Here is a 12,723-nt window from a genome sequence, read left to right as displayed (position 1 = left end):
TAGCTGCGTCTGCAAAGGAACAAGTAATAGGTTTATTCCATGCTGAAAAAAAGAAGAAAGAGAACACAACGTTTTGGCCGTGGAGCCTTTGTCAGGTGTCAATCAAAAGTGACTTCCTAATCAGCACAGAGCCTGGATCTGTCTTAGTCACAAGACCTTTCAGTATTCTTTGAAATACTTTGTGTATCATTATCACCAATCAGAGCATAGTTGATGACTGTCTCCCAGCCAGACAGCTCCAGGTGAGTCATTGACGGAAAAGGAACAAGTAATAGGTTTCCACACTGAACACGTTCTCTTTCAATAATCTTTTTTACCAACAGGTCAGTGGAGTTGCCATGGGTGGAGTTGCCTTGATTGGCCTCTCTTTCTGTCCCCTGCTCCCGCCTCTCACTCCTCCTCCCTCCCAACCTTTGTTCTCCCGCTACTTTACCTTTGCATGAATACTAGCAGAATGACTTCTCATTTTGCTCTTCTAAACATACAAGCAAAAAATACCAATTATCACTAGCCAAAAATAGAGGACAGGCTCAAGAGCCCTAATAGGGTGATATGAGAAATTGCAAGGGTGGTCTCCTTTTAGCAGATGTATGGGTATAATAATTTGGCCTGTTCTTTAAATGTAATACATGAATGTGATTCTAGCCTCTTGAAAGGAAAAGTACATAATGATTCATAATGATTTTAAACTCTACTTGCACAATCTCAGGGTACCAACATAGGGTACATAGAGATCCTACACTTTTTCAGAAAATACAGTATAATTTTCCATGATTTCATACACCACTGTGTGCTAAATGTATGCTACAGGTGAAAACAAATTTAAGAACAAGCAGCCACTGAAATCCACATTCCTTCAAACTGTTTTATTGAAAATTTCCAGAGCTTTAATGGTATAATGGGCAGTCAACCACAGCATTTCTGCTCAACAAATCTCTGTAAAGCAACCCCAGCAAGGTTTCAATAAATGAATCCATCCATCCCTCACTCCCCCTGCAGTAAACACCACCCACAGCAGAATTATATCTTGAAGAAAGAGTAAAATCAGGTCTTGTTCAGGGAAAAAAAGGCCACAGCCAAGGCATTAAAGTAAAAATCCTAGTTCATTTAACAGTTCGAATGCATTGGTGTTCAAAATACTTTCAAGTGAAGTAGTTTCTAGGCTATGTTCAAACACTGAGTCGAGTCTGTGTGTTCTAACTCGAAGACAGCTGTCTGTGTGGGCCCAGGACATGGTGTAGTTAATCTTCTGTCTTGGCTTCCATCTCTTCTGTGTCGTCGTCCCCGTCCACTTCAGCATTCTCCCTCTCCAGTCTCTCAAGCTGCCGGGCCAACTCTGTCTCATCGGTGTCTGTCACCACCTTCGGCTGGAAAGGAGACAAGGATAAGTGTCATCACTTTACCACTACATGGTCTTCTTTTCAGGTGTTAATTTTGGAATTGCCACTGCATCCTCACAAAAGCTTAAGAAGAAAGTGGTAGGAGTCAGATACACAATCTTATACAACATGGGTTGTTGCTGGTGGGACACTCATCACAGATTTCATTTTGTGACAGCAGCAGTTAACTTTCACCCAACAGAAAGTTTATAACTACCTCAATATACAAAGAAATACAAAGAGACATGAGTCCAGCCTTGCAACGTTAAAACTCACCTCCATCTGGATATTGAAGACACCCCTCTTCTCTTCGATCTTCTCTTTGATGGCAGCCATGGCCTGGTTGAGGACAGACAAGCCTTCAGTTCTCTCCAGTGTGGTCGTGGTCATGACGTACCGGGGTGGAGCAATCAGATTGATCTGTGTGGCAAGGATAGAAGCAGCAGGGATTAGTTTCAGAACTGGAGTGACAGCAAAATGCGAGTAGCTGTGTAAACTCAGTAAACTCACCAAACATGCATGTGTACGTTTGGTATACCTGCCTGCCAGGCCTAGCACCAATAATTTAGTCACAAATTACTTTCAAAGTTTCAATAACATTTTATTCAATGATTTAAACAGGTAGCAGATACACAAAGACATACTTGCAGAAAACAGAAAGAGAACAAGCCTGAAAATGTGAAAACCAAAGTTTGGCTTCATTCAATCATGCACCATAAATCCCTATGACAAGGACACAGGTAACTTTAGAATATTCCAGCACTGGAAACAGCCTGGAGCATTGAGCTCCCCAGCTCACCTTAATGGGCATGGCCTCAGTAGAGCAGTTCAGGCCTGCCCTTAGAGCCTCTTTCACTGCGTCAATTCCCTCATAACCATAGCAGGCCACTTCGATATCTGCAAGACAGTGCACAGTCAAAGGCTGGTTTCATAAACCTCAAAAACTGATTATCACAGGTACTTTTTGAATTTAGTTTACTATTAATTCAATATGTTTTCTATTAAGTGTTCTTTATTTATTTAGTGTCCTTTAAAGGTACTTGTTTTTTAAAAATTTCCATTATAAGAGGTCTCTGTTAAGCACATTAGTGATGCTTACAGGGGAAAAAAAACTGCTTCTTTAACACCTAACTGCTGGTTAGGTGTTATAAGTACATTAGGGATTCACAGCATTAGTCAGAACTCAGAAAGCTTCACTTATGGCCTTGAGCAAGACCAGTTTGTTCTCAAGGCATTCAACTTCAAACAGTTCTTTGGAAACAGCTCATGCACTTTACATGAAACAATACAATAGATGTCCACACATTTTCTGTCTGGGATCCCCTGCACAAAACAAAAAAGCTAGCAGCTATATTACCCTGCAACTCACAACCGGCAACCCACTGAAGCTAAGCAGGCATGCTCCTGGTCAGTACCTGAATGGGAGACCTCCTGGGAAAGCAAGGTCATTCCTGAAAGAGGTGTTAGTGGGACCAGTAGGGAGCACTCACTTTACAGTTGTGAAGGGGACACTATACTGTAAAAAAGATGCTGTTCTTCGGAAGAGATGTAAAACCGAAGGCCTGACTCTCTGTGGTCAATAAAAATCCAAGGATGTTTCATGAAAAGAGTAGCTGTGTCACATTGGCGCCCTGGCCAAATTTTCTCCTGACCTTTCCCCAGTCACAGGCTCCTAATAATTCCCATCTATGAACTTCCTTTATTACTCTGTTTCCCTTCCCACTGATTGTGTAGCGAGTGTACTAGCACACTTTGGCTGCTGTTGCATCATCCAGGCGGGTGCTACTCATTGGTGGTGGTGGAGCAGAATCCCCATTACCTGTAAAGCACTTTGAGTGGACTGTCCAGAAAAGTGTTATATAAGCATAAGGAATATTATCATAAGTTTTAATTTACATTAACAAGCAACTATTTTGATAATGCTACAATAATTAAATATTCATTAATTTATGGCAGGACATTAGTCAACATTAATTCATCTTCAGTTTTAATGTTCATTTATGGAATAATAATGTCTTCTCCTTTAGAACACACAGCAGGCATGATCGTAAAACACACCTAGTACGCAAATATGTCATGACCAGTGTGAACTGGCAGAAATCCTTTTGTTTGTACATTCATGCACAGATCTGATGCAGAGAGATTCTTTTTAAGAGTGAACACAGAGAACTGTTTGTCCCAAGAAAAAGTTAATTGCTGTGGTAAGTCAGAACTGAAATCTGCAAAAACAGAGAAACAGAACTGATAGCCAAAATTTCAATTCTCCAAGTCAAAGAAAGATTAGCAGGGTGCTTCTGTTCGGTGAAGGAATCATCAAAAAATCAAAGGTGAACTTCAAATATGCATAAACTAACAAACCGATCAGAGTGAGAAGCAGCCAATAAAAGAGGGAGTGTTTCGAAATGGGCTTTAAAATTTTTGGCCTATTATCATTATCCAAGATCCCTTCTACTGTAAATAGATACATGAGAAAGTCCTGTTTTTGGAGCAGGGCCTCCTCTTATTGAAAAAGGGAACATGGGACAAGTTTCATTTTAGATCTCAATGTTTAATCTGCAAAAATTAAAATGAAGATTATTTAATTCCTTTTTCCATAAAATTATTTAATCCTTATTCCTCGTCCTGGACGATCGAATGGATGAAGTGTTAAACTCCTACTATGCAGCAGTTGTCCTTTGACTTTAGTAGGAAGCACATGGGTGCTACACCAGGTAGCTTGTGTAACAGGCAGAGGAACTCTGTAGGTAGGCATAGTGTTTGGGTTTTCCCCCTGTTCTACCTGCTCTGATCTTCACAGCCTGTGGGGTAAGTCGTCTGTTGATGTTGTCGATTAGAACATTCCTCTCCTCCTCAGTCAAGTCCAGCCCATCAAGAATTGATGGATCTCTGAGCAGGAAACCAAAAGGTCACAATACATTAGGAAAATCAAGGACAAAAAGTAAACATTTTTATTTTTAAGATTCTTATTGTACTAATAAAACCCAAAACACTTAAAAACAGTATTATGCTTTAAAATACTTTGTTAAAGGTGATTTCTGATCTAACATTTGTATTTGGCTTTAACAATTCAAAAACAAAATGTGGTGTGAAACAAATCACTTACTGACCCCTAGGGGTCATTTTGGTCAATTTCTGCCCTTGTGAAGAATTTGGGATGAGTAAAACTGCTTCCAGTTAAAATGTTTATCGTAAAACACCAGGTTGAGAGAACATTTTCAGGGTCAATACTAGTCTCCTGAAATATTACTTAGAAGCTGCTTTGAGTTGTGCATTTTAACTGGTTTCCTTAGAGGCAATTACCAATGCACTGAGGGTAGCAATGGAGGTGTTTGCAGCAAGAGGTTTAGCATTAGCATCAATGCTGAGAGGGCTTTTGGAGGGTGCAGGGGAGACTCACGAGACAGCCTGTTTGAAGACATCGTAGGCACCGTATCCAGGTCTCTTGTACTTCTCATCGAATACCCAGGCCGTCCTCTGGAAGAGACTCTCCAGCTGCTCATCCTTAGTGTACTCCAGCACTTCAGCCACGTGGCGCAGGATACTGTACACCTGGCATGGAAGGCAGCAACGGAACAGTTAGCTCTGTGTAGTGTGCACATTCACATTTGTGACTGGTGGGTCTAAGCTCTCTACAACTTGCCCATAATCAAATCAAACAATCAAGAACTATTGATAGACCTAAAACACAGGACTGACCCTGGTGACATCTGCCCCATTTGCTTTCCTGTATGAATTACAGGACCTGTATATCACCTACCACAAACTAAAACACAACACATGGTGTAATAGGAGTAATAATAACTATGTATTGTCTTTCCAACAATTACTTTAAAAAATCCACTAAGATTAAATTTTTATAGCATATGCCATGCTATTTGTTTCTGTCTACTGTAACATTTTCAAATTCAAGGAAAGGTTAAAGGGGAATGTTTCAAAACAATATGAACATAAAAACTACAAAACTGTCATTTTCAATTCTTATGCACACTGTCAATCTTTTTTAGCAACTGCACTGCCATGAGACTGAACAAACAGGAAAGTCTACTGTTCAAGTCACAGGCTAGTAATCATATGCTTTATTCTTCTAAATGTATATATACACACAACTCCAGAAGTGTAACTAACAGAATTTAAAAAGAACAGTAAGTGTGGGCAATAATGGAGATATGAGGCAAAGGATAAAAACATACACACAAACACCAGAGAAAGAAATCTGAGATTGAAGAGGATCAAAAGCAGAAGTCAAAGCAGTTCTCCGTCTCCCAAGTGGTAAATGCCATGTTGAGGAGATGGAAAGACTTTAGTTCCCAGTGAGCCTTGAAAAAACTACTTTGAACTGATTAGTCTTCAGAAGAGATATAAACAAAAAAATAATGTATTTCACTAAAGAACTGAATTGACTTAATAAAAGGATGTACAAGGCAGAAGAGCACATTGAACAAACCGAGGAGTAAGGTGAGGATATAGACAGCATCATTGAACATTTGCTTCAGACATATAGAGGGTTAGAGACTAAACTGACAGACATGGAGGGGAGTTCAAGAAAAAATCAACCGAATTCCAGATGTGTGTGAGGGTGGATCAATAATCACGTTAAAGAATTGGATTTCCCCACAGATTGAAAGAGTTCATAAAACCCTAGGCCCAAAACCAACAGATATGTGCAGATCAAGATCCATTATAAAATTAGTTTTTTGAGATATTAGACCAAAGAAGAAATCCCCACAAAATCATGGGAAAAAATATATTATACAAATAACAGAATATACTTTGATCATGATTATGCACCCAGATTTCTAGAAAAACATATGGAGTATAAAAAATGTAACTGTAAATATAAAAAATGAAGAAAAAGCCAAACACTGTATGTATATTTTACATGTAAATTGATTCTTTAATAAAAAACATAAAAAAATAGCTGCTTACAGTTTTGGATTTTGTAAATTTGTCTTCACACTTGATGGCCTCTTCTGGAGAAACTCTCCTTTTGGATAAATCAATATAACCTTTTGACACAAAATAAAAAGTGATGAGTTATTTACAAACAGACTGGAGTTTGACAAGACCTGTATGAAGTTGAAAAGTTTAATACAGCAGGAACAATTCAGCAGCCCATGAAGTACTAATATACCATCACTGAAATCAACTATGGTTTGAAAATAGTTTGGTTTGTCACATCACACTGTAGTGGTTACTGGTTCTGTCTGCCAACAGATACAATGGGCTCCAATACAATGACTGAAAAGACCTCAAGATGAGGAACACTAGTACGTTCAATCCATTCTTTAATGCTGACTGTCATTGCGTGCATTTGCTAACTCACATCGTGGGCTGCTCTGTGCTGGGAGAGATAAGACAACCTCTGTGACATTCTCAAATCATCCGATCTGTTCTAAAGAAGAATGGAAATATATGGTTCTGTTCTGAACTTAAGAACAGACAGTGCGGTGACAGATAAGGAAATTCTTGCAAATTCTGGGCCAGTTACAAGGTTACCTCCCAGTAGCTTTCTGACAATCACTTGCCACTGCTTCAGAAGAGGGGCAGGCAACCACAAAGGTTTGGTTCCTGTAGGTTTCTGAGGCACCTCTCAATTTGCATCTGATTTATAAAACCTGACCTGGAAAAGACATCGGATTTGACTTCTTTGATCACAAATCCGATTTGTTCAATTATGTGATTGAAGTGCAAGATGGAATGACCTTTCAACCTTTTACTCTGTTAAACCGTTTCTCCCCCAAAAATCTTTTCATTGTTTTTCAATATTAACTATTACCTCAGTCATTACCACTCTCCCACAAAACTTCATCATGCAGCTTTATTGGTTGCACTGGAAAACTAAAACATTTGACACATCTACCACACTACTCAAAATGAAGGCCATGAAGCTAAAAATGTCTCCAGAACATGGGTGAACCAAAAATCCTGAACATCAGGGTTTAGAACTAGGGTTCCCAGTCCAGCTGGCTGTAACTCCACTGTCAGGTAGTTTTTGTTTCAGCAGAACTCATAATTAATCACTGACCCAAACGTATATAATAACCTAATAAGACGTTTTAATCGTTTGCAGCCATAAAACTTGTAATTTAGAGATGTTGTTATACCTGTACTAATTAACTAACTTTTTATGATTTAAAAATTAAAAAGGCCTAATCAGTCATATTAGTTCCACGAAGCTGGTTAGAGTCCAGGTGAAAAGAAACCATTCAAAACACAGAGTCAAATCAACCACACATGGGAAGAAACTGGACTATAATTTACTGCTTTTGTAACATCATGGCTCTCTACTGAATTGATCGATTTGGCCAAATTCCCTCAAGGACAAGCAGAGAGAGGTCACTGCTTCACAGGCCAGCTCTTGCCTAGATCCTCAGGCAACACTTGCTTGTGCTACTCACCTTTCTCCTTGTCCACCCTGATGACCACCACGCACTCGTTGCGGCCGATGCGGATGAGTTTGTTTATGGAGCGGATTCGTCTCCGAGAGAGCTCGCTCAGCAGGATCATACCCTCGATGTTGTTGTACTCCAGCAGGCTGACATAGGCACCCATCTCTGCGATGGAGCGTACGTTCACCATTACCACATCCTCCACTTCCGGGAACTTGTGCTGGTAAAATCTACAGCTGAGCCCCGGCATGCTGGCAACAGAAAAGGCACATCTCATGGCATGACACACACACAGGAAAGGCAGGGAAAGAAAGCTCTAGTGCATAGACTTTCAAACTAGATAACTTATACCTTTATACACTGATGTAGGTCAGCACAAAATCGCAAGCCTTTGTTCAACAGCATACGTATTTCAGCCATACAATGAAAAGCATAATTACTGGGACAGTGAAGTGAAATTTGTCATATATGCGAATGATTTTAAATTACTAATGAAATATGAATTTCAGATCAAAAGATTAATATAAGGTAAAGTACAGAATTCCAGTCTTTGTTTCTGGGAACACTTTTGCACACAATACTAAAAAAATGTCATTTGTTGTGTTTAAATCCCCCATTTCAGATGAGCACAAATATTAGAACAAATGTTTCTAATTGCTCAGGTGATCCAACTGTGAAGACACAAAAATTGTGACTGTATAGCCTTGGTTCTAGTCTTTGGGTGTTTACTTTTTCAGTCTGCCCCTTGAGTTAGAAACATTAATCAAGATGATGACTAGACAGTTGTCTATGATGAAAGCAAAGAAAATTCCAATTAGAGCCACTGCAGAGAAACTGGGCATCACAAAATCAATTATAGAATGTGCTGAAAAGGAAGAAAGTACTAGAGGTGTAAGCATTTGGCAAATACCAGGTACTTCAAGGAAGATGACAACAATTGATACAAAAATCATTAGAGCTGTAAAGAAAAGCCCTACAATAACAGCCAAAGAGATTACAGACAATCTCCAGAGTGCAGAGGTGAAAGTATTTCAATTCATTGTGTTGTGACAGGAGAATTACAAGAGATAAAATGCAAGATGCAAAACTCTTAAGCCTTTTTTAGTCTTATCAGCACTAAGAACAAAAAGGCCAGGTTATAATCTGCAAAGAAGTACAAAGATGAGCCACAACAGCTCTGGAAAAAAAGTTTCATGGATAGATGAGATGAACATAAACCTCTATCAAAGTGATGGAAAGACAAAAGAGGGGAAAAGGAGAGGAACTGCACATGATCCTAAGCACACCACCTCATCAGTAAAACATACTGGAGTTAGTGTCATGGCTTTTGCATACAAGGCTACCTCCAGATCTAGCTGACTGGTCTTTCTTAATGATATAACTAATGGCAACAGCAGAATGAATTCTGAAGTGTGTGGAAATATCTTGTCTATGTCCAAAAAATGCTCTAAAACTCAGTGGATGGCAATTCAACCTGCAACAAGACAATGGCCCAAAATATACTGCACACTTAGCCAAGGCAGTAGGGTTCATCAGGAAGAAGAAGTAGAAACTTCTGAGCTGGCAAAGCATCTCAAAGGAAAATATCAAGTCTGGTGATGTTGTTGGGTTGCAGACTTGAAGCAGTTATCGCTTGTAAGGGGTAATTAACTCAAAGTTAATTTGTCTCAATACTTTTGCTGACAAAACAAATCAGGAGGGATTGACCATAAAACCGTTTTTTTTTTAAACATGTATGCACAAAAATATCCAAAAATAAAAGCTTGCATTCCGTTTAAGCTGCCTTATGTTCATCTTTAAATCTGAAATACAATTTGGAAAAGTATGCAGCAAAAATGTCAAATTTTACTTCACTGTATATTTGTTATCCCACAAACCTGTGCAAGGATTGAAGTGAGTGTTCTAAAAAGAACTGTAATTCTATGGGAATGGCTTTGTAATGAAAAACAGTGTTAAGTATTATCAAATTTAAATAAGGAAATTTAATAAATTAATTAAAATAAATTGTCTTTAGATTATAGTAGTCAGTTTCTAAAGCACTGAATCATGTGTATACTACATGAACCCTGTTGCTATAGTATACTGTAAGAAAAGAAAAATAAAGCTATTAGTAGTTTTGGATGAAATCTTAGTGAAGTAGTCCAAGTCTTATTGTTCCAGAAACTATTCAGAAACAATACATCTGAAGGATTTCAATTGCTATATATGCAGACCTTATAGAAGCATTCAAAAGTGCTTTGGTTGCTCTAATTGTACATTGTGATGTTTGCTGAAGTGATCATTTATGAACAATGGGAAAGGACACTGAGCAAGGTACAGCAAAGCCTACTGGCAGTGCTTAGGCACACTTATTTGACACATTTTAATTTTTCACAGGTCCTTTAATAAAAGTTTTGAATGTCTCTTATTTCATATAACCCTTATTATGCCACATTTCCCTTATAACACAAATGCCAGGCTTTTCAGACTGTTTATTTTTTCCACTTTCTGAAAGTATATTTCTTTACTCTAGTCTCTATTGTGCTCACAGGGTCAAAACGTAGTGACAACTGTAAGAAGTCCTTTGTTGTTCACAACAATATTGTGATGTGATAGTTTTTAATACTATGTGATTTTAAACTTTTACACAAAATCAATGAGACATGGTGTGGTGGCATCACTTTCAGTCCATTAAAGCAGCAGGGAGATCAATTAGAATTCAATTTGAAACAAAGGATCACTTACAACCAATACCAGAAACGTGTGATAATGTCTTTACGAATAGCTAAATAGCTGCAGGGGAGATGAAAACACAGCCAAACAAAAGGTACAAATACTGTTCATACTCTAACCACAAAATGACATCTATCTTGAAAGATAACCACAAAATGAGATCTAATATCTAGAAAGATAAATAAAATACAGTTGCAGATACTGTGAAGATCTTGACTCCTAACTAACCATCTTGTAGCGTGATCTCATGAGATTTCAGAAGCTGATCAAGAGTTGGCCCTGATCAGTAATAGGATAGGAGACCTCCCAAACAAAACAGGTTGTGTTGGTGGATTAGAATTTGCAGACTGATGCCTCAGTATGGTGACCAAGACCACTCTGCTGTATGAGATGTATCCCTTAGATTAGATATTACACTTAGGTGTAAACTACTTGGTCATTAAAATCCCATGGCACCGGCTCTGGTGGCTTGGCTAAATTCACTTCTGGGCCTGTGCAATTCAGCCTACCTAAAGTTATCACTTAATTAATTTGATGACACAATTTCTGTTCTGTTATGGGGCTGCTGGCACATAATAGCAACCTAGCATCACACAGCCAAACTCACCATGTAATATTTTCTTTTTCTGATGTGTTTCATAACTTTACTAATTTTAACACGATTTATAACTGTTTTTGCGTATCAGCCAGCTCCCAGAAAGATAAAGACGACTATCTCGCATGAGAAGTAGTATAGGGCAGGTTTTCATGTGGTAAATACATGTGGTAATAGAAGCATGGTCTGAAGAGCAAATGATTTGGGCACAAGAGCGTGCCATATAAATATATAAAAGGGGGTACTGAATAAAGCCACCACCAGTCTAGGATGACCTTTTTAATAACGGGCATTACTGCTTCAATGTCCCGAAAGACTATCGTGAAAAATTAAGGAGACTTGGGATAATCACTTCACCAGAACACGACCGACTGTGCATATTCCTGCCTTTTTCGTAAACTGAAATTTTCAGTCAATGGTGAAAGAATCGGTCAATTTCAGTTCCTGTCATTTTAATTTCCCAATACACTGAGACCACTTTACAATATCGTATATATACAGTTGAATTGGCATGTGGCATGTGGCGACTTCTGCAACTCTTCTCAGAAGAATGGTATCGTTACACACTTCTGTTAGTTTTTTATATGACTTCTTGAGTAAATCTGGCACATAAACTGCATCTTTGTAACATTTTGAGGCACTTTTCCCAAAGCAAATTACTACAACGCTCTAACGAAGACAGGTTGTGTGACCAGACCGCTGAGATTCGTAACAACATTAGATGGTGAATGACTGTCCCGAATAAACCTCTGGCCGAAAAACTAGTTTATTATCAGCCACATCTGTATCAGTTTCTACAGTAACATCACATGTAGCAAGACTACTCTCCTCCTCCACCCAATTCATTCATTTTCTGAACCAAGGGATTAAAAAGCGACACTACCTTTATTCTTGATAGAGATCCAAACTCCGTAATGTTGAATAATTCACCTACGTTTGAGTATTTCTCCTCTCGACAAAGTTACGCAGAAAAAAATGTATTTTCTAGTTAAACGCTGAGAACGGCCTAAACCTTAAGCGCAGTTAGTTTCCTCAGCATGGACGCACAAACACGTAAACCCTGACCCGGAAAAGGAAACTATGAAAAGGGAATCGGCTTCGCAAGTTTTGTGAAGGTGACATCTAGTGGAGGTGAAAGCTGCTGTTCTTATGCACGAGAATAAGAAAAGTACATCTGTTACCAAAACCTAAAATACAACAAAACTGTCTCGATGATGTAGACACATTTGTTATATAGAATATATATATATTGTTTTTCTCCGTTTCAAATCTCAGGAAAATTTGTTTTTCTTTTGTCAGTGGTTGAAAGAATACACTGATGCAGACGATTACTCACACATTTATGATCGATAGAAAAAGCATATTTTTGAATTATACGAGCAAATAATTGAAATTAGCATCCAATAGTATGAAAGACCACTGGAGCTTTTCTACGTTTGAGAACTGTAGCTAACGAGCAAAAAACACAGAGCTTGAAAACCGCTCATAAACCCTCATAAAACGATTTTTTAAAATCTATGGAATTTAGACATTTCGTTTTTATGTTTCATTAAAAGCTTCAAGCATGGCAAAATTAATAATACAATTTTTGCGGCATTGTTCGAGAAATTATTTCATTAATAAAACAAGACAAGTACTTAAAATAAAT

General features: G+C 38.3%; 1 protein-coding gene across 1 annotated transcript; it reads right to left on the bottom strand.

Moving 5' to 3' along the window:
• Nucleotides 1–851: 851 nt before the first annotated feature.
• Nucleotides 852–12,141, bottom strand: eif2s1b (eukaryotic translation initiation factor 2, subunit 1 alpha b). Its single transcript, XM_088648901.1, has 8 exons — nucleotides 11,959–12,141; nucleotides 7,778–8,019; nucleotides 6,306–6,385; nucleotides 4,777–4,928; nucleotides 4,159–4,265; nucleotides 2,179–2,276; nucleotides 1,656–1,799; nucleotides 852–1,367 (listed from the first exon to the last, which is right to left on the bottom strand). Exons 2-8 carry the CDS (start codon nucleotides 8,016–8,018, stop codon nucleotides 1,242–1,244), a joined length of 948 nt encoding a protein of 315 aa, XP_088505027.1. The 5' UTR covers nucleotide 8,019; nucleotides 11,959–12,141; the 3' UTR covers nucleotides 852–1,241.
• Nucleotides 12,142–12,723: the final 582 nt, after the last annotated feature.

The sequence above is a fragment of the Lepisosteus platostomus genome, chromosome 10 (genome assembly GCF_059453375.1).
Source record: "Lepisosteus platostomus isolate fLepPlt1 chromosome 10, fLepPlt1.hap1, whole genome shotgun sequence".
Lineage (NCBI taxonomy): Eukaryota > Metazoa > Chordata > Actinopteri > Semionotiformes > Lepisosteidae > Lepisosteus > Lepisosteus platostomus.
Note: the sequence above shows the minus strand (reverse complement) of the source record. Positions and strands in the feature narration are given on the sequence as shown.

Bases quoted from the DNA above. Each gene is read 5' to 3' on its own strand.
- eif2s1b (XM_088648901.1), bottom strand. From the start codon at position 8,018: ATGCCGGGGCTCAGCTGTAGATTTTACCAGCACAAGTTCCCGGAAGTG. The intron at 4,929-6,305 runs GTAAGCAGCTAT...CTTCCATGCCAG, and splicing joins AATTTACAAAATCCAAAACT to GTGTACAGTATCCTGCGCCA. The intron at 1,800-2,178 runs GTGAGCTGGGGA...CTTGCCACACAG, and splicing joins CTGAGGCCATGCCCATTAAG to ATCAATCTGATTGCTCCACC.